This window comes from Plectropomus leopardus, chromosome 8, assembly GCF_026936395.1.
Source record: "Plectropomus leopardus strain MGB_pleo_1.0 chromosome 8, ASM2693639v1, whole genome shotgun sequence".
Lineage (NCBI taxonomy): Eukaryota > Metazoa > Chordata > Actinopteri > Perciformes > Serranidae > Plectropomus > Plectropomus leopardus.
In genome coordinates this window covers 6,941,118-6,968,683 of record NC_142183.1, presented here as the reverse complement: position 1 = coordinate 6,968,683, position 27,566 = coordinate 6,941,118, and the positions used below count along the sequence as shown (strand labels likewise).

General features: G+C 39.1%; 1 protein-coding gene and 1 long non-coding RNA gene across 30 annotated transcripts in view; one reads left to right on the top strand and one right to left on the bottom strand.

Moving 5' to 3' along the window:
* The window catches only part of prom1a (prominin 1a), a 105,374-nt gene that overhangs the window by 45,361 nt on the left and 32,447 nt on the right, over positions 1–27,566 (top strand). For 21 of the 28 annotated variants that reach the window (XR_015777191.1, XR_015777189.1, XR_015777197.1 and 18 more), the window contains 5 exons: positions 143–348; positions 23,091–23,211; positions 25,203–25,266; positions 25,606–25,695; positions 26,479–26,502. Coding sequence is in view for 8 of the 28 variants with exons in the window: in XM_088080799.1 (XP_087936925.1) it covers positions 143–348; positions 23,091–23,211; positions 25,203–25,266; positions 25,606–25,695; positions 26,479–26,502 (505 nt within the window). In the remaining 20 variants the exon portion in view is untranslated. The remainder of the gene's footprint in view (positions 1–142; positions 349–23,090; positions 23,212–25,202; positions 25,267–25,605; positions 25,696–26,478; positions 26,503–27,566) is intronic. The other 7 variants (XR_015777190.1, XR_015777200.1, XR_015777192.1 and 4 more) reach the window with 1 other exon arrangement.
* Positions 1–27,566, bottom strand: part of LOC121947885 (uncharacterized) — an 84,746-nt gene that overhangs the window by 46,770 nt on the left and 10,410 nt on the right. The window lies entirely within an intron of this gene.

Below are 27,566 nucleotides of genomic sequence, written 5' to 3'. Positions count from 1 at the left end.
ATTGTTTCATCTCCCTTTTTTCTCTTCCCACCTTTGATCCCCCTTTTCTCTCTTTATCTCATTTCCATGTCCTTTCTCCATTATGTCTCCTAAATATATTGTCCCTCATTCTTCATTTCATTCCTCTTCCCGCTGACCCCAGGCCATCTACTACGAGATCGGCTTCCTAGTATGCGCTGCAGTCGGGCTGCTGTTCGCCGTTCTGGTGCCGATAGTTGGCCTCTTTTTCTGCATGTGCCGCTGCTGTGACAACTGCGGCGGCGAGATGCACCAACGGCAGAGGAAGAACGCGGACTGCCGGCGTGGCCTATTAGGAACGCTGCTCTTCTCCACCTCACTGGTCATCACGTGAGTATGACACACGCACACACACACATGTACAGGGATGTCAGCTCGCAAGCAGACGTGCAGTTTTTGTTGTAAGTGAGTGTGTGCACGACTGTATATGCGTGCACACACTCACTGGAATTAAATGTGAGCTACATCTCTGTCTTTTATAGTGATGTGCTCATGCACAAATTCAGGCAAAAAATGGTCATCTTGGGAGTCATTTTCACAACCACACACGCATGCACGCACACACGCACACGGTCATCAGCGTTCCCCATCCCCCATGCTGTTTGCTATATATAGTAAATTCCTACTGTAGATACTATGTGGCAGCACCCTTCATACTTGTGTTATAATCTGCAGTGATTTCACACTCAAGCTTTGATTTACTGTAGTGGGAATTCTTCATTCATGTCAAGCTAAAATAGCAACAAATCAAAGATAAATAAATAACTCTCAAAACCACAGAATATATACCCTACAATCACAATTTTTCTTTATGACTCATGTGGGTCAAGAAAAGGCTACAATTTCATCCACACCTTGGCTTCCATGTATAATAATTATAATACCGACTGCATCAGGTTTCATGGTGTATTATATTACAGCTCCTGCTATCATTTCCCCATTTAACAGGCACATTTTCAGCATTTGGCTCATGATTTTATCCGGTGGGAAACGCAGTGAATCTCGCACTAGAATTAATTCCCACACTGCCAATTTTTCAAACTGTAGTAACTGTGATTAACTGTTGTAATCTAGGAGTTTAATAGACAGTACCTCCAACTATTTCCAGCCTGGGGTGGCTTTCCTCTACAGTGGATACTCAGACCCTTTCATACATATTTTATACATAAAAACAGGCAGCTGCAGGCCAGCAGGGAGGTCATGACTTCAGATACTTGTCATTTTTTCTACACTTCTTTGGGGTGAATATTCTCATTATTGCAGAGCCAACATGCTGACAAATGAGAAATAGTAGCAAAGAGAGTGAAACTGTAGAAAGTGAAACTGCAGATGATGTAAAATGAGAGACAATTGGTGGATTTCCTTATTTGCAAATGTTTCTATCTGAATACCAAATATTTCATCACTTAAAATGGTACCAGTTGATCAAAATACAAGTCGTCAGCTGCTATCAAGCCACTACTGACTTCCTGGCAGTGTTTGGATATTTTGTGTATTCATGTTTGCAATGAATAAACAAAAAAATAGACTTTTCATACATATAGGCAGGCGGCCTAAAGGGCGTTAGCACAATGTACCGTTATAACTTGGATAAATCATGACCTTGCTAAACTTTTTCAGTCCTTATTGGAGAGTTTCAAGCTGGAGTGCAGGACTTTTACATATTAATGAAGGTCTGAGTTCACACAAAGCTGATTAAGTTTATTGCTGCCAGGAAAAGCTCTCTGTTTCGCAGTATACCTGAGTTGTGTTGTCTGTAGCAGCTATCTCCGCCAGCACCTAACAATGGATACGTTTTTTATCAACCAGCCTGAACTCAAGAGGGCAGGAGGCTGTTAGAGCCCATAGTGCAGAAAAAGCTAAGAGTGTGATGGAAGCTATGCAGAAAAATCCTACGAAGCCTGCAGGAAAGCTTCAGGAATAGATGCTCCAGAAAAAATGAAAGTAGGTTTTCAGAGGAAATATTTGGGGAGAAAAAGTTGAAGAGAGGGGGGTGTGCCAGAGGGGGGCAGAGGACGTGACAAAAGTTTCACACTCAAGCTTTATAACCACATCTTTATGCAGACCACTTGTCCTTGTCTACATGGACATGGGTATTTTTGAGAAAAGGATTTTTACCTCATTATTTCTCAAAAAACTTTGCTTCTACACAAGTACTATAATTTAAAAAATCTATGTCCAAATGGAAATGCAAAAGCATAATTGAGGGACTGTTAAGAGCATACCAAACCAAAAGGGGGCAATATGAGTGTAAGACTAAAACCATGCAAAGAAGAAGATGTTGGCCAATTAGAAACCCGAAAAAAAGGTCACAAGGCCCATTACCCACATGTACTTGTGTCACAGAGTGCCCCAGGGACGATGTTTTTCTTTAGACCAACCCGCAAGCTAACGTAACCCTGGTTCCTTCGTCAAAAAGCCCATTTCCGATTTTTCCATCGGATTTTGGATCATTGCAAAAAATAAGCTCTGCGGCAAACAAACATTTATGATACCTACATGTTTTGTTCAGTAAGGGAATCCTCACAAATGAACGCCTAAATGTGTGTTAACCACAGACCTTTTTTTCGGGCCTCTAACCAAAAACTGATTCAAAAAACCCATTGACTTCCAGATTAGGGAGCTGGAGGGGCTGAAATGCCAATTAATTTCTGGGTTTTAGGACTCATTACTGGGGTTTTCTGTTGTGGATATCTTCTCCTGTGGCTTAACAGTGAAACACAAAGTGGTAATTTTATGCTAAGAAAGACAGCTATAAGGAGATGCCCACTTGATTTATCTAAGTCATACTGCTGAACCCTACTATTAACTTACTGAACTTTGAATATATTCTTACACAGAACAAGGACTGGACTTACACTGAAAGTGCATTAGGATCCTTTCATGGTCAGCATGAACAGCGAACAAAAACTGTTTCAGTGACTTAGTTGTAAAATACTGAACCTATCCATAAAGACTTTTTCCTCTGTGAAGTAAGTGATGCACACTGCACACAATGATGGATAACTCGGAGGGTGTGGGCTGAACATGTTTGGGAGCAAAGCTTTAAGTTTACTCCACGCTTCTATGAGGCTATTACATCATCTCACTGAAACTCATCTCTCAGAAAATGGACCGCGGGAAACTCAATCCACTCTCCACTCTGTTTTATAGTCTCCGCGGTAGAAGAGGCAGTAGCCGCTGGGGATGTAGCCACAGCACAAAAGGCTTGGGAGAGCTGCCTTTGCCTCTTGTGCTATGACTGAAGGGATCCAGGAGTGTACTTAGTTTGATGTTCTTTGACTTTCTGTCTTGGCTGGAACGAAGCCTGGCTATTAGAAATTCCAAGGCAATATCCTAGAAGCCCAGACGCAAGAGTCTGAGAGCATCCTCACAGCTCTTATTAAATCTCCCCAGCTACCGGGCAGAGACGCTGCAGAGGCTCTAATGAAGCAATTACAGGCAGGAGAGGGTAGAGTACCAAGCCCAGGCACAGACTGCTTTTTACCACCTCTACAAGGTTGACAGTGAGGCACAGAGGAGTGGCAGGGGTGATATTTATTTTCTAAGAGGTGTTAAAATTGGATTAGGAGGGGTAAAAGACACCCAGGTAAGGGTGAGGACAATCAAATGGCTAAACCGATGAGCAAGGAGAGTAAAAACACCAAAAACAAATTTATATTTACCAAGCCTGCAGTGTGAGGCATACAGTACACCTGACAAACAACCTATGTCAGTGTGCGTAGCAATATAATTTTATTTGTTTACAATGTTCTTAAAGGGAAACTAATTCAGTATGCTTACATGATGTTAGAAAATGTTGAATTATTGTGTTAGTCCAACTAAAATTTCACTTTTAAAACACGTGTAAACATGTTGGTCCTGAACTGATACTGCATTAAGTCGAACTAACGGACCAACATAAAGTGACTGATGGTCGGTTTACTCTTTCATATACGCCTCAACCAGACCTGAACTGCCCTAGCGGTTCTGTGCATGCTCCACATTGCCGGGCCTTGACCCAAACATAAATTTGTAAAAGAAAGACGCAAAAAACAAAAATGAAGTAAAAGGAAAGAAAACAAAATAAAAAATAAGGTAAAAAGTAAAGGGTACAGGATATACAAAACGTATGGCGCCCAAAATGTATCCATGTTTTCACTGTTCGACAGTACGTAATAATTACAAACAATGATAAACATAAAGCAAAAGAAATGTCTCAAAACAAAATGACTCGCTTCACATATTCGAAAAGGATGGAGAAGTAGAAACTTACTCAATCCCACCCCTTCCCCAAAAGGCATTACATTTTAATTAACTAGCTTCCTTATCAATTTAAACCTATACAATGAGTAATTAAATATATACATACACCCACACACATTTCATTTCTACAATTTTTCAACATTGTTTACAGAAAAAGAGAAATATAAAGCAGGCAAAGAATAAGCAAAACTGCATCTCCTGTAAACACCCAGTGATGTCAAAGCCCCTCTTCATCCCTGTACCTCGTGGAAACGTGTTTTTATACAGATTTTTAAACTGGTTTATGTCTGGACGCTGTTTTAGCAGTTTAACACATAAACTGTTCCGTGGTTTAACTCCATAGATTGATAAACAAAAACTTTTTCGGGTGGTCCTTGAACCATGCGATTTAAAATTAAATTTTCCCCTCCCGAACACTGAACAATTTTTGAATATTTTCTAGAAGTAGTTTCTTAATAACCTTAAACATTATTTGTGCAGTTACATTTTTTGTGCTGGTGACTCGTTTCGAGATGCAATGTGACGTTACAGGGCTCATGGGACTCGATAAATAGCATCAATAAGCTGAAACATTATTGATTTTTAGGTTTTGAAAAAAGCAGATAGAAGCAGGGCCAGGTTTGTATCCCCGTCCCTGATCATACCTGAGGGTGTCTGCTTAGAATCAGTGCAATAATTTAAAGGTTATTATATTTCATATTGGATATATGTGACAGAATCAGAGCAGAGGATGAGACGAAAACCTCCCTCTTCTGTCAGCCAGCCTTTACTCTGAAGGCGGCAGGGTCAAGTCCCACAGGAGCTGCCAAAAAGCTGTGGTTGTAAACGTGAATGAGTAATGTTCACGGGGTTAGCGTAGTGCTGTGGGGATTTGATTCACACGGATGTCAGTCATGCCGAAAACGCACACGCTGCTGCTCACATGCTCTGGCTACAAATGCGCTGTCTTGGTAACGCGGACGGGCTTGTTGTCAGCGTGTGATCAGATCCACCAAACACGCAGCAGATGTGAAGTTCAGGACAGACAGAGTTCATCCTGTGTGTTTGTGAACTAGAGGCAGAAAATTGGGCTCAGCTTTGACGGGACAAATCTGATGGGAACATTTTGTAGATTCAATCAGTTGATTTACATAAACACCAATAATTTCATCACAACCAGATGAAGGCAATACTCTGATTAGTACAGCTGTCGTATTACATTCAGCGGGTTAAATCAGGTAAATGAATCTTGAAATCTAAATAAACATAAACTGATTAACAAGCCTGCATTAATGTAAATGATCAAATTACAGTGCCATGTAATTACATTAGACTGATTCCTCTCACAGCGATGAGTCTTGGCACCAAAAAGGGTGACTGAGAGAAACAAAAGTGTTTCTATATGCAGTCAGAAAACATGTTAGCAGAAAATCAAAGTGAAATGTATTAACATCACAGATTACGCCCCGCTCTACACACAAACATTTAGACACAAGTTTGGAGTGAAATGAATTGAAATTGTTATAATGGCGTTAGTAACGATGCAGTAATAATGAGTGAACGTCTGCAGCCTTGTTACGTTTGGTCTGATGCACTACTGAACCTGAATAACCCAACTCGCCCAAAATAGTGTACATGTTTAGTCTTTCTTTTGTATTTGGTGCATATTAATAAACATTGCATTAGCATTTATATGAATAAATTTGGATTCCCCTTAAGTAGCTTTATGATTGAAAAAGTCCTCTTATTCCCAAGTGTCTGCCTATAAATTATCTTTGATATCGGCTTGTTTGAGTTTTTTATTGAAGCTGTATGATGTTCACACTGAGTGAAAGATTCAAACTCATGACCCCATGTGTTTTAAGGCTGCACCGTGTGATCAAATGGAAATATTGTGAATTTCTTGTGTATTATTTACGTACATTTAGATACATTTGATTAAAAATTTAGCATGAAATATTTGGAAACTTTAGGTTCTCCACTATTTTTAAGAGTAATGACTAATTTTAAATAAACTTTTGAAGGTATGAGCTATAGTTGGCTGCACAGCATGAGTTTGTTAGCTTTATGTGCGTAATCTGGAGAGGTTAGTGCCGGGGTAAACAACTTGCGGCTCTGGAGCCGTACGCAGCTCTCCAGCCTCTCTCCAGTGGCTCCCTGGGGCTTCGACAAAATGTTACATGGAAATGAATAACCGTTATATTGGATTTTTCAAAAGTTGTCACTGATTTTAAATAAACTTCTCTAGAATTAAACAATACTGCACTCTCTGACTTTATGCACAGCGTGAGTTTATAAACTTTATACACTTAATCTGAAAAGGTTAGTGCCTCAGTGAGCAACTTGCAGCTCTTGAGTCACACTTGGTTCTTTACCTTCTCTTCACTGACTCACTGTGTGTTTCAAAAAAATATTATATGGAAAGAGCTGACCATTATTTTGTTTTGTAACAAAATTTGTATTTATTTTTCATCTTTTTCAAAATCTGATTTATTGTAAAAAATAAATAAATAAATAAATAAACAAAAATATGTAGCCTATACACAGAAGAAAAAATGTTTTGACATTTTGTCAGCTAAACATTTTGTGTGTCACAGATCTGCTGCTTTGTCCTCTAAATTTTGCTGAGCCCTGACAGCGGTGGCAAGTCTTGAGTCTCCTAGCTTGGCTACCAATGAACTCCAAATCCCAAAAAGCAAAAGTGCCAGGGGAAAGTAGAGAATTTCATATTGCTTGGACAGATTTGTTTGCTTTTGCTGCCAAAGCTGCAAAGTTACAAATAAAGTATAAATCAACAGGTACCAAAAAACATATCAATAAAAAACCCCACTGCAGAGTATCCACCTTAAGTAAAACATATCAATAAATGCTCATTTAAACCTCAGTAAATACAAACATATGGATTTCTTCCCATTGCGCTGTAATAAAAACTATTTTGGAGCTGCTGCTGACAAACGGCGGCTTCTGTGGACAGAGATGCTACGCAGGTCAGTATCTGTGGATTAAAACTACTGTCTCTGTGACGACAATATCAATACCTCTAATCGTGTTCGGCGACAAATGATGACAATGTCCACAACATAACACAATCTCCACGTGACAAGTGTCACATAACACTTTTTTTTTAAAAATACGTCATTCCTGTTAAGAACTCTTCAAAAGTGTTGCACGCCCAAGTATAAATAAAGCTTTATTCCTCATGTTCATGTGATCACTAGTGCTACCGGCAGCCTGTGTGTGTGTGTGTGTGTGTGTGTGCGCGCGCGTGCATGTGTGTGTGTGTGTGTGTTTGTGTGTTACTAACGTATCATGTCTTGGCTCATGCATAAATACATGTAGTGTGTAGTAAACCTGCATGTTGCATCAGTCCTGCCAGCTGCAGGAAGGTCTCACCGTACATATTTAAAAAACAGCAGGAGCTTTCAGTCTGTGCTGTTCAGCTCTGATTCCACATGAGCCGCTTTATAATGAGAAAATGACAGATAGAAGATCCTCCCTCTGTTCTGGCCGAGTGGAAGACCTCTGCCTCATGCTGTTACCCAGCATGCATTTCTGTCTATTTCAGCAGTCTATTTCAGTTGCTGGGTGTCCAACATTGTTAACACAAAAGGTCCCAACATTATGGGCTTAGTAATTCATGCTAATCATATGGGGTCTAATTAATGATAATGCAGGCGGCAGTGAACTGAGCGCTCGGCAGACTGCACTCTGAATCTCAGACAGCCAGTTTAGATTTGAGGAGTCTGTCCTCACAGGAGATATTTGCTATCTGAGACATTAACAGGGGTGAAAGACACAGACCACAGCGTCCTTAGCTCCACTGAGGATGTCTCCTAGCATTCTTCACTACATCACTTACTCTCAAATAGAGACAAAAATGCAAAAAAAATAAACAATCTTAAAAAGCAGTGCAGGCTAGGACTGGGCTACAAATAGATTTTATCGATGAATGCGAATTTTCAGCTTAGGACGAATTTTAAAACTTAAAATCAAATTTTTTTGTCTTTCACGTCCTCCGCTGCTCTCTTTAGGCTTCTGTAGTTCATAATGAGCTGCGACCTCGCTTCCCTCCCAGAGATACACACACACGACAACATGACAGCGAGCGATAATGACAATGAAGAGTGCTTCGACCAACCTATTTTAACATCTCAAACAGAAGCATGCAGCCAAGTGGGAGAAAAAAGTCTCACTCCGAGACGCACAAGACCACATCAGCCCACAAACACCCAATAAAAAGCAGCCGATATTAGTGGAGTCATTTTTCAATTGTAGCTGTTACTGATGCAGTCGAGCTGCATGTCACTACAGAAATGGTGCCCAAATATACAGCGGAAAGCCTCGGTCAATCCACATGCCGAAAACTACTGACCTCGAGTACATGCTAGCAAGCACATAGCAAGCATGTTGTCCTGCCTCGTCTTTACATCGGTACACGTGAAAAGATCCCCAGAGAGCTGGAGGGGATGTTGTTTGACTTCACTACAGCAGACTTATGGTCCAGTAACATTATTTGTGAACATCAAACTTTCGTTGAATGACGGTTGCATGATTTCAGAATTGGTCATTTTCAATACTCTACTGTTTCAAATGTAAAACTGTCCAAAATGCATTACTGACTTGAAACCGTCTACATTTTTCAGTTTGCTTTTGCTATTTTTTATTCCTAAAATCAATGCAACACTTGTTTTGAGTTTGTCAATTGTAGTTTGTTTTTTAAGAGGGAAAAAAAAATCGTAAATTGAGTCTGAAAAAAACCCACCAAAAAACCCACCAGAGGTTTAATTTTTAGGGCATATTGCCCAGCCATGGTGCAAGCTAAAGCAATTATCACCATAAATAACTCTCTAATTGTGAATATTGGTAGATAGACCCAAAATATGTTGTAGCATCCCCAAATTTCAAAGTGCCCTCCAAGCTCACAGAATAATGCTTTAGGTTACGTACAGGGTGTTACTGTACGTGGTCACGCACCAACATACAGAAACAGAAGTTAGAATTTGTCATCATGGAAAAACAAACAAACAAGTGAAACACTTTTAAAGTAGCAAAGAGCAATGTCATGATCTACAGCACAAATTCAGGATTTACAGATTTAAAGTTTACATGTAAAGCAAAAAAAGAGGCAATATGATGCAACACTTTCTAAGGAGCTATGTCACATGTTCTGAATTAATCACCATTTTTACACACTGCCTTTGAAGTCCTGGTGATTTTGATCAGACTGACATATTCTGCCTTGAAATGGGACTATGTGTCTCTTTGCCTTCAGGGAGTGTTCAGTGTATTGCTATTTTCCCCTAAAACCACATACACACATGTTGGTTAACTTAAATTTCTGATCACATTTCACTGTCCTCAGAGCGCTCTCTTTTTCATATGGATTATCATTTTTGACACTATCTCCAGGATATTTTATTTTATCCTCCTTGTTTTGCAGCAGCTTCATCTTTTTAGAGTTGGTGGGGAGGTGAATGGTATCCCATCATGTCAATTCATAACCTCAAGATGAAATGCAGAGAGTGAATCAGAGAGCGCTACGACAAAAACATGAACAAGGTTTTTCTAGTTCACTTCTGCCTTGGAAAAGTAAAACATAACCTCTTCGGGAGCCAAGTCACTTGTCAGTCAGTGTGTTTGAATTTAAACACTGTATGGGCTTTCGGGGAAAAAGGCTCACAGTAATTCCACTCTGATTTACGTGACAAGAGATATTAGCACTGAATAGTGTTTAATTATTAATAAAATGACCCAATTAATGAGTGCAAACAAATTTTATCACTGGTTCACTTGTTATTACACTGAAGGGACATCACCAGAGGCCAGATTTATAAAGGATGCACATAAAACATGTAAGTCTTTTCCCACACATAAACTGGTGTTTATAAAGACAAACACACAGCTTTGGTTAAGACAGCTGTGGGTGATATATGGTGATATATATGTTGTTTGAAGGCAGTTTGTCAGTTTCAGGAACTATGTTATTGTTTTTGCAGGCTGCAGAGTGTTAAATATCAATAAAATGCACATTTATAAATTGAATTTAAAATTCTTTATGCATGAAGAATTTCAGCATTTTTTTAATACATTTGAGCCATCAACTCCCTGTTAATGGTTAGCTGAGGCCGCGTCCACGGCAGTACATCGTACTCCGTATTTATCAGAGGAGGGAGGTGGCTGGGGTGCAAATTAAACTATTTAAAATATATATAAATTACACTTTCAAGTTGCATGTCCCTTGCTTAAGCCAAAATTAACCACACAAGTCCATCCTCAGTGCTTACATTTTTTTTTAAATGCCTGACCTATTTAGCAGCACCTCTCCTCCCCTTATAAGTGACGAACAGTCCATAACGTAAACACCAAGATGTTTCTACATCCATTTACAGCAAAGTTTGGGAGAGAGGCCTGAAAATGTGAGATTGTTTCCACAATGATTGGGAGTGAGATTCATGAATCAAACGACAAAAATCCAGATGTGCAGTTTTAAAAATATGATGAAACTGAAACTTTTTTTCTGTCTTTGTCCGTACACAAAGTTTTAGCTATGAATCTGCACAGTTTCACACATCTGGCCCCAGGAGCTCAGCAGCTACACTCATATACAATACTACAAATAAATACGTGTAGAGATTTCATCCATCTGTGAACACATTCCTCCACATACATGTAAAAGTTAACAAAAAAACCTCAAAGTACTCCAGAAATTACTGCCAGTTTTGTACTTCTCGTTCCTGTAATCGTCAAGTTCAGATAGCCGACAATAACTTAAAATAACTGACATTTGATACTTTGTTGAACTGTTTTTGATGGCAGCTCTGAGGAGGGAACGAGTAATCCCAGTGAAATGCCTCACAGTCACCTGCTGCTGACACAATTACACGAACACAATCTATCAGACACAAAACAAGTACACAATAAGTCCCACACACACAGACTAACACAACCAAACACACACTCACACACATCTTCTGCCTCCTGTCACCCACACATCACTCATTCAGCAGCCTCCATGGGGACTCATCACACGCAGGGCTATTTTTAGGGGATTCATTAATAGTGAGATGAACTTCTCTTTGTCACAGAAGACACGATGACAAGGAAGATGTCGCTTGCTGACTAAATGTCAAGCTGCTGGGATGTCCTCACGGGGAAATCGTTTCTGGTGACAGAGCCAGGTTTTTGGAGCAGTTACAGCCAACAAAACATAAAATCTAACTTTACACAAGTGGGCAGGAGTGGCTTAAGTGACAGCATTCAGCAGGGAAAAGAGAATCGCTGAAAAATATCTAACTTAATGACAAATGTGTGTTCTGAGTCACACCAAAGAAGAAAATGTGTTATTAACCACCCAGCCAGATTTGAATGATTAAAACATCTCATTACGTCCACGTAGACGTATGATCGCTGCCCAGCACGTAGACACCACACAAAGGCAGCTTTACACAAATCGCCGCCAAGCTAATTAACTGCAGAGGTCGTTGTCAGAGTTTCCTGTGCATCCCATAATTTATCACATCTCCTGGAGAGACCTCACTCTTACTAATCATTTAAATTCGTCCTTATTTCTGGTTTCTACCTTGAATCCATTTTATTTTTTACTAATTATATTTTTTGCCTTATCCTGGGCTCTTTTATGGTCTGTGAGTTCTCGTAGTGCGCACGCCACAAATCAACACAGGAAATAGAGTCTAACGGGAATTCTGCGAGGTGAAACTAATTGATGTACGCAGCTTGGTCGGGGTTCTCTCTAATTTATTGGAGACATTTGCGTTACAATAGTGATGATATGGCAGATTGTTGAAGAGGAGGGAGTAAAGATATGGGGAGGCAAAGCTGCAGAGCACGCTGATGTCATTCACAGCTAAAAGGTGCTTTCTGTGTCAGGAGGAGGATTTATAATCCACAAAGAGCAGCATTTCTATTGCAGATAAAGCTGCCTTTCATTGCTTTGTGTCACTGTGTTTAAACTTTGTGGTCAGCAGGGTTAAGATAAATACAAGCCAAAGATTTATTTAAAAAAAAAAAAATTCTTAGCCTGGTGGTTAGCTACTCCGGCTTGTGTTCACTTCTTTTTAGCATATCTGGGACTGATCCTCCTTTACCGGGAAGGTCCTCGTACGTGTCCACAGACATATTTTTCTCAGCAACAAGGAAGCGTTCATCCAAACACCGAATGAACAGTAGAAACTTATGTGACTTTAAACCTAATCACATTATTACACTTTTTTTAGGATACCCCTAAAAAAAGCAATTCGTAGGTGATATTTTATCTTAATTTATTTCCAGTTTCGAATCTGGGTTTGCAAAACATGCAGGTTGGTTTGCAGTTGCTGGATGATAAATGTATGAAAATAACTTAATATTTGAATCCTCTGACTGCATCAATACTTTTAAGTTCTTACAAAATCTCTTCTGGGTCAGCTGCCGCCAGTAAAAATCGAAATTACTGATGGGGTGAAGGCAAAAATATCGAGTGGAGAATACAGTAAAAAAAGATCAGACCATCGACTTATTTTTGGTAAATTATGTTGAAACAAAAAAAAAATTGTAATCTCTGTAGAATACAAATAATGTTGAAAACTAAAAAAAAAACATTCATCTTAATAATAAGTTAAGTATTGGTACACATTTTTCATGATAATATCAATCTACCGCTACAACACAAAGATATGTGAAGGTAAAGCCGTACTTCACTAATGCAAAAGATCCTCTTCATTAATCTGATACTGTCTCTGCAGTGGATGAGGTGGAGTCGAGCCATATGGTGTCCACATACATGTGTTTATTAACAAAAGACAATGTGGATCAACCAAAACAATGACTTTAACTTGTGTTTATGTTCTACAGCCAACAACTGTAACCAGAAATGGAGACAGAAATGAAACGAAAAAAGGGCAGGCCACATTGGGTCAATAGCACGGGACGCAATCAGACCTACAGATAATTTGATTGCAGCCAAACTGGAAAAAAAAGTACACTAACTAGCACACAGTAGCGTGACCTTTACAAACCAGGATTTGTAATCAAAGTCACATGGATACAGCATGATTTTTGAAAAAAGGCAGGTTAGACTTCTCAGCCCTGTTGCTGTTTTTAAAATCCCTCTTCCCCATAAAAACTGCATGTTACAGCGTTCAGATTACACTGTCACTCCCTTCAAACACTGCAGCTCACGAGACAAAAGACTTGATAATTTTGTGTAATAAAACTTTGAATGATGTTCTTATCTGCCCAGATTAACTGATCTGAATCAACATGTATACATGTGGTTGCGTGCTTCCACTGAGGTGTCTGTTCACTTTGCAAACTACACGTTGATCACTGATATGCTGCAGAGTTACTTTTATCCAAACCTATCTTGGATCACTTTGATTCCAGTAATTCTGAGCACAGGTGCGGTAGACTCAGATAGAAACTAATAACAAAACTGCAGCCAATAAACATCATCTATTTGTGGCTAACTGTGAGAGTAGAAATGAGGCTTCTGCAAGTGTGCCCAGTTTCACAATGATTTTGATTTATAAAGCAGAACTAGGCGTACCTGCAAGCATTATAAATCCGACAAAAATAATGGGTTTGCATATATCTGTCTATGTGTGTAGACAGAGTTTTAGTCTTAAATCTTAAGTTTTTTGCATCTGGTCCCGAGCCAGTGAGTCCACATAATGGCAAAAGGCCACACTATTAAAAGCAATCAGTGTGATTTAACACTTTGCAGAACTTCCCTAAAAAACAGACTTTGAGAACTGACACCAGAGAAAGTATTAACCCTTAGTGCCAGCTTTAATATTTCCCACACTCATGTTGCTATGCACACAAAATGCACTTTTCAAAATCAAGCTTTAAAAATGTTTATACATAAATATTATTTTCTTCTTTTATTGAGTTTTTAACCAGCATCAAAATCATAAATATCAAATATCCTTTAATGCTCAGAATTTTATTTTATTTTTATTTTTTTAAATCACAGCCTGGGGTTTCTCAGTGATTTGCAGCGACATTGATTATGACAGTGCACCTAGTGGAAATAGCATATATTTTCTCGATATGCTAAATATGGTAAAAAAAAAAAAATAGTAAAAGTTCTAAATTTCAAGGCCAAAGCTCAGAATGACACCCAGAAATAATAGCGTGCTTTAGCGTCTGTGGGATCAAAAACTGCTTTTGAATGAGCTGAGCTGGAAATTCCAGGATTAAAGAAAAACGCAGTCTTGCCAAAATGTATGCCACATGAATGAACACGGCCAAAATTATCAAAAAATGAAGAATGAAGAAGCTCATAAAAAGCACCAAACAGTCCCTAAGGGTTAAACTTCAAGTCCTTCTCCAGAGTGCTTAGAGACTGAGAGCTAAATAATAAAATGCAAATTATTGCTGATTCAGTTCATAGCATAAGTCTGATTGGTTCGAGGTTTAATAGAGAGCAGAAATTTGTAATGAAGTTCCTGTTTACAGAGTAAATTACCTGCTCTTTGAGTTTCCTCAACAGTCATCACTTTATACAAGCTGTTTTGTTTTGTTTTGGACAGCTGACATTTACTTTTAAATCGTACTGTTAATATTTGCTTGAAAGGTTAATGATTTCTGTAACCTTAATCTCTCCGGCGATGGTTTATAAATATGTAACCTTCAGTTTTTCATATCCTAATGGAAAGAGTAGTGTCTGCCTCCCTGCTTCACATATCAAAGTACAGCTGATACTGTAGAGTTCAGTGATTTACTTATAAACACAGGCTGCGGTTACACTCGTTTGTGTGAAAAATGAAAGGGTCAGCTGGTGTGATGTCTAACCACGCTTCTAGCTGTTAAATCAATTTTTACGCTGCTTTCTCTGCCTGGATGTTTTTAAGTTTAATCAAAAAAATTATGTGTACTTGAGAGGACATTTTAACTTGTCTTTTGGCTCTTCTCGAGTTTTTTAAAATGCTGCTGTGTTTCCGTGACCTTCTGATGCTGTTTGCACAACTCAGAGCCCTACAGGCGGTTTGGCTCAGAGTTTAGTATTCATCTCATTCCCTGACTGTTTACAGTGGAATTAATGGTCTGTTGTCTCCCATCAAACTACTGCAGCCAGTTTTTAGACAGAACAGACAGCGACTTACACGGCGTCCGTATGAGGAAGAGAAAAAAAAATTGCCCTGTCTTTAGTGGGCTGTCATGCCCAGAGCAAAGGCCCTGGAGTCAAAACTATTCAGTGTCTGGTTAAATTCTTTATAGGACACAATAGTGCAGTGAGACGCCAGTTCAGACTGTGACCTGGCAAAGCTCTGAGAGGACAAATAAAACAGTGCATAAAAAGGGATAAAACAAGAGCTAGTCGAGAGGAAAAAGGCAGTTAAATGGAACAAAAACAAACTACCAGAGGCTTAGCTGAATAAAATGGTGGCGAAATTAAAAATAAATGGGGCAAAATTGACTATAGCAGTTGAAGGGTCTGTATACCAGTGAATTAAAAGTGGACAATAAAAAATGTTCTCGAAAGGACTGTTAACATTGAGTGAAATATTGGCTTTATGAAATCAAACAGTGGCTAAAATGGTTGCTATAACCTGTCGCTGTGACCACTTTACATGCTAAAATATGTGTTATTGCCGCTAGCAATGTCAGCTGAGAAATAAGAGCTTTTTACTGAGCAAATACAGAACAGTATGTGTGAGTAGGGCTGGGCAATATGGCTAAGAACAGGAGGATACAAATGTTCAAATCAGCTGGCGAATACTCAGTTCTGTTAAGTTTAAAGGCTGCTTTTTGCTCCCGAGTAAAAATGTAAAAATAATCATTAAAAAAAAAAATCATACAGTGATTGTGGCTTAGACTATTATTTATGTTTTCTATTTAAAACATGACAAACATTTGCCAAACAGCAGAACATTTCACAAATCAGAGGTAGATTAAAAATAATTATAACCAAAATAATGTCAATAAATGGCCAAAGAAATCTTAAATCTGGTCAGAAGAGTGTCAAACTCTTTGTGGACATTTTGTCAGTATTTTAGCGTTAATGTAAACAATATAAATCAACAGAACAAATATCTAAATTGTGGTCCTGTGCTTTACACCCACAGCATGTCATTTCAATATTAACAAAACAAAGACGGACTTTGATGATGTCGTCAAGTAACCTGGGATCATTTATTGCCGAAAATCTGACTATCCTCAGACAGAAATCAGGTTTATGGAGAAGGAAATGTATGAAAGTTTTCTTTCTGGCACCTTAAGACACATCACATGTCTGATCTCCTTCTTATTCTAAATAATGGCAGGTGGCAACTGGCGTTTAAATTTATTAGCTTTGTATTACACATTAAGATGCAGTTTTTTTTCTAATGTCTACACTGTAGAGCTAAAAATGATGTTACTGTAAAAGCTGAATATTTTCATACCAATACTGTTTGTTTAAAACTATTACAATGACTGCACTGATCATTTTCTTACTGAGAGACGGGATAATAGACGTCCAGTCTCAGCAGTGTGAAAGCAGGGAGGGGCTGAAGGGCGACTGTCCGAGCTTCGCAACTACAATCGCGCTGAATGCAGGCCATTGTTGGAGTTTGTAAAAGCTATGGAGCCACCAGACCATGTAACACTCACTTCCCAGCCCCCAGTAGTGGCCTAGATACTGGGGCACTGCACTAGTTTGATGCTCCTCTTCTTCTGCTGTTGCGGGGTTTCCACCCTGAGGGAGAGTTTCATGTGTCATTTGGCTTTGGCTCAAACAGGAATTACAGCCCTTTTACAAAAGCTGCTCGAGGTAAATCTTCCTCCCACTGCGTTTGAATTGTCCCCTGTGGTCAATCAGAGACACGCTATCAACAAGCAGCCATACGGCCATGCAAGCACAGTTTGAGCTGGCGGGCCAGTTTAGGCGGTGCTGGTAACAGAGAAATGTGATGATGCAGCACAACGGCACTCATTTTCACCAAGTGAACAGCTGAAATGATAAATGGCATTTTTAAAGGCCAATGGTCCTTTAAAGAGCAGCTGCTACCTGAAAATTACTCTCCAATGTTTTGGAAACAAGGGTGGTACGAGGTATACTAGGCAGTGTTTAAAAAAAAAAAAAAAGAGTGTGTAACAGTATATTTATTTGCAGAAACTGATGTTTGTGGGTGTGTAGCGCTCAGGTGCCACAGCAGAAGCATCATGCATCTAACGAGGGCTGTACCTGATTACACAGTAAAATACCAATATTCTGCAGTTCTGGGGGTTTTTCTTATTATGTTTTACAGTCTGTACAGGGCTCAGAGAGACATTCATTGTGACAGCGGCATTCATGTGATATAGTAAACAAGCTAACAACGCTAATAACAGATTGCAAACGCACAACAACATTTTTTGTCGACATATTAAACATAGGCTAGAAAATGTGTCGTATTAAGTTGCTCTGAATCGCATCATGTCAGCTACAGTCTATACCAAAGAGTACCATGAAAGTCAAGAGCACTCACTCTGCAGCAAAGTCTGGGGACCAAAATGTCCCAGAAGCACACTGCACAGCATACCGACAGGCAAGTAATACAAAAATAAAAAAAGGTCTTGATTTGAAGCTATTTCAGTCAACTGAATGGTCTCTGACCGATGATTCGAATCTCCGGCTTTTAGGGGGCCGCCCTGCATCAGTCCATGCAAATTAAACCATCAAAGAACTGTTGCACTGCTAAACCGAACCTGTGTCTCTGCCAAAAAGTTACACTTGATCACAAGTCAAAGACTGTAACTGACGGCGGCTAGCATGTTCATTCGGTGCGTGCGTGATAGAAAATAATTTAAGTCTGTCGTGCTCATTCAAAAAGGCCAACAGGATGGACACATGAACACAACCTGATGTGGAAATAACAAAGAATATTTACTGTGTGCTTATAAACAACATCACAATTGCTGTTTCTGCTTCAGAGCTCAACAGCTAAATTTTTTTAAAGATTACATAATACAAAAAGTTTGTTTCAATCTCGCTCCATCGTAGCTTTAGCTGTTCTTCTGCTTTCCTCGAGTCTGTTTCTTTATTTGAACACTGAGCTGAACTGCCACTAAAATTGATTTCATTCACTTGACAATCTCTGCCACCGATTCATCATGATCAGTTGTTCTCTGACGGCCGACAGTGACCGATGGCCGACCGTAAGCTTGGTGCGCCAGAGAAAACGACTAAAATCACAAACCCAGCGCCGAGAAAAAGGGAGAAAAAATCAAAAACATCGAGGCATAACATCAAGCAAACAGAGCTCATTCAAAACAAGAGTGAATCTGGCCAATGTGTTCACAAACAGTAACCAACAATTCCTGCATGGAGTACCCTAAAGTACTGAAAAAGTAAAAGTTTTTTGTATTTCACCATCCTCATGGCTCCCCTTTGACACTGACATTTTGGAGATGAACTCCTCGATGTGTCAGAGCGTGTACGCTGGTGAAAAGTTCTACTTTATGCATTACACTTCACATCCTGTGAACTTAAACATTTTCTTCGCTGCTGTCTTGTAAAATTCATGTCTTTTTCTCTTGTATAAGTGAGTTTTATGGCATTGCTTATAAAAAAAAATACTATTCCGCTGAGTGGACGGGAATATTTCTCTATCATGTGTGATATAAAAGACATCATTAAATTTAAGGTGGAATGAAGGCGAAACCACAAGGGGGGAGTGCGTCTTTATTGGTGGAGGCTGTCGTGTTTCCTGTTGCCTTTATTTAGACGCTGTAGGCTTCAGTGAGAAAATAGGCTTTCTCACATAAATTCACTCGGCAGCGGCGCTCATGTATTTTCTATTATTCAGCTCCGGCGTGCCTTGCTTGTCATTCCGAGTTTGTTGTTTGTTTGATCATTTTGTTTTCCTACACAAATATGTTTTTTTTTCCTCCATCTCTCTTCTTTCTGTTCTGTCTTCTCATTTTATTTCACCAAATCTCAAACAACAAATCTCAGCCACAACCAAACAAAACTACCAAACTCAAACCAAAGTGCTGAAGTAAGGCGGACAGTCGAGCACCACGCAGCTCGTTGGACAGTGCTTTGCGTTTTTTCTCAAAGAGTCTTTGTTTGGCTGCAGATTCCAGTGACCTCGCTGGACACCGGCGGGGAGAGGGAGCGAGCGAGAGACAAAGAAACAGAGAGGGAGGTGGATAAAGGGTGAGAGAGAGGGAGCTGAGGGCAGAAGAGGAGACAGCGGAAGAGAAAAAAAATAAGGTGTTGTAGGAAAACGAGAATGAAGTGTGAGAGATAGAAGCGTGAGAGAGGGGAACAATAAAAAGTTTGAAGAGAGAGAGTGAGAGATTGAGGCGTAGTGAAAGAGACGTAGATGAAAACAGACGAACCGAAGCAAAAAGAAATGAGAGAGAGGGCTGAAGAAACAACAGAGGAAAGTGTGAGCATTATAAAGACACAGACAACCAGCGACAGACAGAGAGGGAAGGTGTGTGTGTGTGTGTGTGTGTGTGTCTTTGTGCCTGTAAAAGAGACAAGGACAGCATGAAACCGCACTTGTGTGTCTGTGACAAAGTGAGAGGGCAGAGACGTGTTTGACAAAAGGCTTTTGTTGTGGAAGTGGCCATTTTGAATCTTCCCCTGGTTCAGGATGGCTCCACTGTCCCAGCCTAGTTGTTTGGCCTAGTTTCTCATTAAGTCTCCACTTATACGATGACGGCGTTTACTCTGCGTCGGCCTACTCACTATTTATGGCAAACATCGTTACAGTTCCTCCAGACGTGGCGCAGCTCGATGCCACACAGATGAAAAGAGTTTTTGCTCTCCCGGGGGCAGCACGTGATCCTGCAGCATTTGTTTTTGACGGGTTACACCAGTGGTTATGCATGTTTAAGCATATTAACTTTAAATCGCAAACACTTTTGAGATGTGCCAACCATTTTTCGAGAACTGTTTAGGTTTGTGTGTTCAAAGAGCTCTGGCATCCACATTTTGACACCGTTTTAATGAGAGAGAGAAAAAAAACTGGATTCACCGTCTTATTAATTTGCCTTTTTGACAAAATAATGTGGCACTGAAATGCTCCTCTGCAGCCATCTCTCAAAGCCCAGATGTCAGAGCGTCATAACATAACTGGTGTTTTTTTAAATGGTCAAAATGGCAAATGCTTTATTGGGCAAAGATAAAGCAACACTTTGAATAACTAGAGGCAGCTAAATGTTCGCTGAGATTGATTAGCTGTGAATGATTCGCTCTCTCCAGGAAGTTTTTAGCTGCTATCCACTGACATTTATGCTGCACTTTCATTAATGTAGGGAGACATTTCAGTTTAATATGCAGTACCATTGCTGAAAGTTATGAATTAAGCACAAATGTCAAATATTTAATGGCTCCAGCTGCTTGTATTTCTTTACAAAATAAATATCTCAGACTGCTGAACTGCATTATTTGAATAAGATACAATTCAAAGATGTCACATTTAGTAGTTGAGATTTTTTACTATTTATCAATGACACAATTATCAAAACAAAAATCTACAGGATCATTTTAACCTTACTTAACTCAGATCTACTTTGTATTTACAATACTTTAAGTCTAATAAGGTGAAAATATCGACCCCTATCGGGTTTCACCTCAGCAGTGTACTTCATGATAAGATAAAGTGTGTAATATTTGGCAGATTCAGAGTTTGAAATCACTGTAAAATCTCTAATTTAACAAGATGTCTGCACAACAATGCAGGTTAGATTAGATTGGATTAACAAAATTATATTCACAAAGGGAGACTTCACCAGCAGCAACCTATTATCACAAGACTGTAGAGATCAAACACACACACACACACACACACACACACACACACACTCACTCGCGCACACACGCAAGCGCACACACAAGCGCACACACGCGCACACACACGCACACACACACACACACACACACACACACACACGCACATGAGGTGGGGTTGTGTGAGATACTTATCCATAGCCAGTGTTAAAACTATTAAATTAGCCGCCATATAATTTGATAATCGATTAACTGGTTTGAGTAATTTTCTAAAAACTAAAAAAAAAAATTGGGGGGAAAAAATGTGAGGACATCATCTTGAGATTTGGGAAACAGTGATCCACATTTTTTAAAAAATTTCTGACATTTTATAGACAAAACAACTTATCGATAATCCAGCTTCTCTGGAGGGTTTTCTTAGCTTTTTTGTTTTTCTTTCTCTGCATGTTAGATTCAACTGCTTGGATTCCCATCATGACGACTTTAAGAAGTGGAGTTTAATTAATCATGTAACAAAAAGTTACCAGTTCTAAAGGTTTTACAATAAGTCAGGCAAAAAACAACAACAAAAAAAGAAAACACAAAATATCCAATTCATTAAATCCCATTTTCCATGTCTGAGCATTTTTAAGACATCTGAGAGATTAATTTAAGCTGTTTTGATACAAATAATGACTAATTTTTAGATTACAAATAACTAAAATAATAAAATAACTACAACTTACTAATAACTAAAAATAAAACAGAATAAAATAATACACTAAAATATGACTAATGAATCTGCCTTGTACCATGAATTCAATGCCGTTTAAGGATCAGCTATAACCCTGATACCGACTGACATCTACTGTTTGTAATAAACTGTGAGAAGGCACATTATACAACCCCGCTTCAAAAGATCCCAGCTATCCCTTTAAAGAGTATGAATGGGGCATAACCTTACTTTGCATGCACTGTAGGCTCATACTGTACACACAGCTGTTGTGCATACCTACACAGAGACGCAGATAAACAGGCCCACATGCAGAGACCTCATTCTACCGTGAGTCAAAACACCCTGATTCATCTCCATTGATCTAAACCTTCCCTGTAGCCTCTGACTCAGTCCTTTTGTTATTCCTTTCTGCGAGTCATCTTACATCATTCATAAAGCTGCTTATTCCACTGAAGCGTTTCTATAAAAGAGATTCACGATGTTACACAACTGAGCCGTCAGAGTTTTGATGCTTCGCACTGAAGTTCCTTTGACCATCTGTTCTCAAGTTAATCACCCCATGAACCCCGGCCACGCTCACTTGCACACATCCACGCGGCAGTAAAAACAAACTTAGATGCATAGTGCTAGCTGTGAGATGCTGAGCTGAAAATTCAGCTGGGATGAGTGTGAGTCATGGAAACGGCTTAATATTATGGGCTGTCTTTCCCTTGATGTTGCTGGAGCTAATTAAGCCTTGTACCGAGCTACGCAGGTCTGTTTGAAGTGTGCGAGAGACTCACTTTAATGGTCTGCTTTATGCAATTCTGTGTTTTCGCATTTAATTTGAACGTGTTTACAACCCAGGGGCCTCAGGTTATACAGATAGTGCCTCGGAGCTTAATCGAGATACACCTACGTTTCCTACTGCGTGTGTATTTTTAAATTACTTGTGGGGCAGATCCTACAGAAATTCATCTATTATCTTGAAAAATGGTGAAAAACAACCAACTGCCGTGTGAAAAATATTAACAAAATTAATAATAATCATCATTTTGTGCTTCCAGTCATTCTGTCTGATCACAGAGAATGTGTGATTGCGTTCAGCTGATGTTATGATTTTGGATAAACAATTATGTATGAGGTTTACAAACTTGTGGTGCACCCATTGGCATTTATTCCACTCTATTAGAAATACGCTCATGCTTGAATTTTCTGTTTAACACTAGCTCATTCTACAGGTGCACTCAGAGAAAGTTGAAAAAGAAAAATGTCCAAGTAAATGTGGTGGTGCACACTGACCTCTACTGTTGACGACGTGTTATCACCCTGCTCTGTCCAGCACACCCCTGGGCTACAGTGATGACTGATGTGGGAGCAGCAGGGTCGCTCAGTGTCGCACGGACACAGAAAGGTCACCGTGTTTTGTGTCTGTCCTTTGTTTAGGATCGGAGTTCTGTGTGCATATGCTGCCAACCAGAACCTGAGCTCCCAGGTGAAGAACATACGGAGACTGGTCAACAGCAACATGAGGGACCTGCACACCTTCGCGAATGATACTCCAATGGTGAGACAGTTTTTCCAAAGAGCGAACAGACGGAGCATTATCCTCTGCTTTGTTGTCTTATAACTCCAGGGTAGTGATACTCAACTTATGGCCCTCAGGCCAAATCTAGGCTGCAATATGGTGCCTGGTGGCCCCCAAACAATTTTCTAATTCACAGTAAAGAATAATGCATTCACATTAGAAACTGTTTTTGTACTTTAGTAAACATAAAACAGCTTCAAAATAGAGCTTGTTTATTAAGAAAAGTACAAAGTGGAGGATCCCTCGCACTAGGGCTGTGCGGTATGACCAAATATATCGTCTGACGATAAATAAAAACATCTATCGCTTCACATTATACTATATCTTTTATTTAATTTCCTTCATCTCAAACGCTGTGCGTCTGTCCATGTGGCCGAGGGGGCGTCTGCACAAAACAAACAACCATGGAGGAGCTGGAAAGCAGCACTGAACTTTGCTATAAAAGTATTTTATTCAACTTTATACTTAAGTTTATTTAACACTATAACAGTATTTTATTCAACTTTACTATAACAGTAGTTTATGTGACTGTATTTTATTACAGCAGCTACCTAGTTCATTTAATAATTTTGTATTTTAGTAGTTTGCAATAGTTTAGAGATTTCAAATATAAAAAGAATTATGTTTTTTTGCAATATAGCATAAAAATGTCATGATATTAGTCTAAAGCCATATCACCCAGCACTACCCAGGGCCCCACGACCCACCCAAAAGTTCTAGCTAAGCCCCGATGTCCCAATCATAGAAACATCAAAAAACTTTGGAAAAGTCCTAAAATCCTAGAAACACCCCAAAATGCTGGAAATGTCCCAAAATGCTGGGAATTTCCTAAAATCCTAGAAGCAAAGTTAAGTATCCCTGCTTTAGGGTGTCAACAGGTTTAAACACATTAAATTTAAGAAATTTCAGGACATTTCTAATACAACTTTAAATGACATTTAAGACCAAATTTGTGTTGGGAATGCACCCCAAAAGTGAAAACACACACTTTCCAAGTAAACACATCGATGTCGGTTCAAAAGGAACAGTGAGGTAAAATGACACTGATGACACTTTCTAAGCTGAGGCACAGAAAAAAGAGCAGCTCGGCTGGCAAGGCTTTACTTTAATAATGCAGACTCATTGCATGACTTAAATGCGTCAAGGGGTCAAAAATAGAGGCACTGCGTGCGTAAAGGTGTTGTAGCGAAGTCTGTTCCCCTGTGGAAAAGTGTTTCCCGCCTGTTTGAATTATCTTTCCTGAAACGCAAACACTAGAAATTCTCACGATGATGTGACTAAAAAACATTGAAGACGCATTCAGTTTAATAGTTTTTAAGGCCGACTCATTTTGGCCAATTGCAGATGCCGATACTGATATATGCAAACGTTTTTCCACCTAACAGCAGAGAGCATCAAGTCCCTCCTGCAGTGGAGTTGACATGTGACACCTTCTCTTTTCATAAAGGCCCACATGTGGCTTTTCAAAATGTACATATTCACTGAGCAAAAAAGTAAAACTACTTTAACATAGGTTACACGTAAAACAACACCACTTTTATTTTTATGTAACAAATTTTAAACAAAACCGTAAAATTCATCCCACTTTAACAGACTTCGATGACGCTCTCACTGAGACAAAACCAGGAAACATCTGAATTATTTCAAGCAACTGAACTACTTTTTCCAGTCAGGCCTCATTTATTCAAGGGTGGGAAAATTGAATTATCTCACTTTTTGTGCGTGTGGCAGCCACATATTTGCTTTATAAAACATAATTCCTACTTCATACAATAGGAGGAGCCTGGATTTTTAAAGCTCGCTTCACTTGCAGGGGTTAAATTGGCAGTTTTTCTGCCAAATATGAAACTGATCTGTTGTAATGCTATACTTCAGAGTGCTTGTTGGTGTGTATGATGAGACTAATAAACTCATTTTCATCTGCTTTCATCTGTATGACTCTGCTCTGCTCTGTTGTTTCCTGTTTGCAGCAAATTGATTACCTAATATCCCAATACGCCACCGCCAAGAACAAAGTCATCTATGACCTAGATAGTAAGTAGACCTCCTCCGTGCCTCTGATTGTGAAGTAAGTGGACAGAAACGATTCACTGCGATCTTGCTCTTGGTTGTATATCATGCTAATTATCTGAATTCACTGTGACTACTTTCCTTTACTTGTTTTCACTACAGATTTTCTGACATAACTAGGTCTAGATAGCTACAGCGGTGGCTGATATAGAGGATCCCTGGAGTATTCATCCTACTTTTATGATGATAGCACTGCAGGCAGCTCTTTTCTGAAAGTTAATACCTGCAAAGGCTGCAAACATAATAAAGAGAGGGACCATCAGACTGTTTTCTTCTGTGTATCTGACGCTGCGTTCTCTGCAGATATAGGTCCATTATTGGGTGGACGGATACACGATCAGCTGGATAAGGAGGTTCATCCTGCCCTGGACAGAGCGCTCAATATGGCTGGAGGTACAGACATCCTCACATTTTTCATTTCCTTTATGATACGATCAGGTTATTGTAAGCTGCAAGCTCATGAAGGTTACAGCTACAATACAAAATATCACGGAAGTCATAAGAGTAACCTACCTTACTTGCAAATATTGTCAATTATTTAAAGGTATACTATGCAGGATTTTTCTAAAATAAAATAACGTATAGGCTAGGAATTTGGGCTGCCACTTGGAAGTCGGATAGTAACAACATGAGACCCTCAATTTTGAGATTTGAGCCGCCTTTTATTCTTTTCTGGGAACATTTTGGTCCCCAGATTTTGCTGCAGAGTGAGTGCTCTTGACTTTCATGCTAGTTAACCAGATGCTTAACTATACGCAGTATGAATCTAAGAGGAAGCTGCAAAAATTACAGAAAAAAACACAACACAAATATAGCGAGGTGAAAGGCCATGACGAGGGAGGCTGATGTGGACTTTTACTTTTGGAGGCAATACCATATACAAACAATAACTAACGGTACCTGCATAGTAAACCTTTAAACAACAAACAAGTAGAATAATAATCCAATATCAGATTTTTACAAACTAAACATATTACGCTATAATATGATTTTTAAATTCTTAAACTCTATTGACGATTAAATAACTTGTCAAAGCTGGTATATTGTGTCATGAATATAATAATCAGTTATGGTTTTTAGAATCTCATTTCTTTTTTTAACTTTAAGATAGTTAAAAGAAAGTGAATAAAAGCTGTTTTTCTTTTTATTTTTTATATTTTATGCTTTTTTATAAAGTGAAAATCGAGAGAGCCATCAAAGGTAACTCAGTAACTGAACATGACCCACAGTCCTTTGACCCCTGACCTTGTGAACTTTGACACTGGTGTTGCTCCCGTGATTTGTTCCCTTGTGATCTTCTTTGAGCACTTGGACCTATGTGAGCATCTTAATGATCAATGACAGATTAACACATTAAAACTGCACTATGCAATCGTCTGAGTCTGGTGACCACAAATGGCAGATCACTGTTGATTAACGTACGTCAAAGAAAGAGTTAATTTCCACCTTTGAATTCAGAAATAATCCTCAGAGGAAGGCCATGGATAAAAAAATACATATATTTCAATGAGAGGTTCTGCTGTCCTTGTTATATTGGCTTGTTTTCAGTGTTTACTTGCTATTCTTCAGGGCAAATGTTTGTATTTTTTCTGAAGGTCAAATCCACCACCTGCAGCATGCACAGACGGTGCTCTACCAATGCTGTCACCAGCTACAATGTTTATATGGGCAAACAGAATAAATCTGTGTTGTTGTTTTTTTAATTTAAACATATAAACAGACACAACTCATTTTTCCATAAAAACAATTGCAATAGTGCAGTTTTAGGTTAATAGCATCACCAGATCTTGCCAAATACCCGACATAATATCAACCTGCACCTGGAAATGTCCCTATTCACTCCAACTGTGTTTCCCCACTGTGAAGTGACAGTAAACTGTGTTTGTGTGGCCAGTCCTGCTTCTTTATTTTAACTCTGGTTTACACTTCTATGAAAAGTAATCAACTATGTGAACCTATAAAAGTATTTTTTTACTTAGTTGCTGTATGTGCTGTATCACAACAAGCAGCTGTATATGGATGTTATATACAGGCTTGTAGCAGAAACAGGTTGAAACAGCAGTCAGCAAGCACGACGCTGATTGTTCAGGTGGTAAAATGCTCGACCAGAGATGACCGTAAATACGGATTTTGTTCCTAATATGTGTTGACTATTGTGTTCCTGCTGGGGCTGAGCCGAGCAGTCAGAGGGTCTTAGTGTCAGTAAAAATACTGGGTCTAATTCATGAAATTTTATAAATCTGTGAGAAGATTTACACATAAAA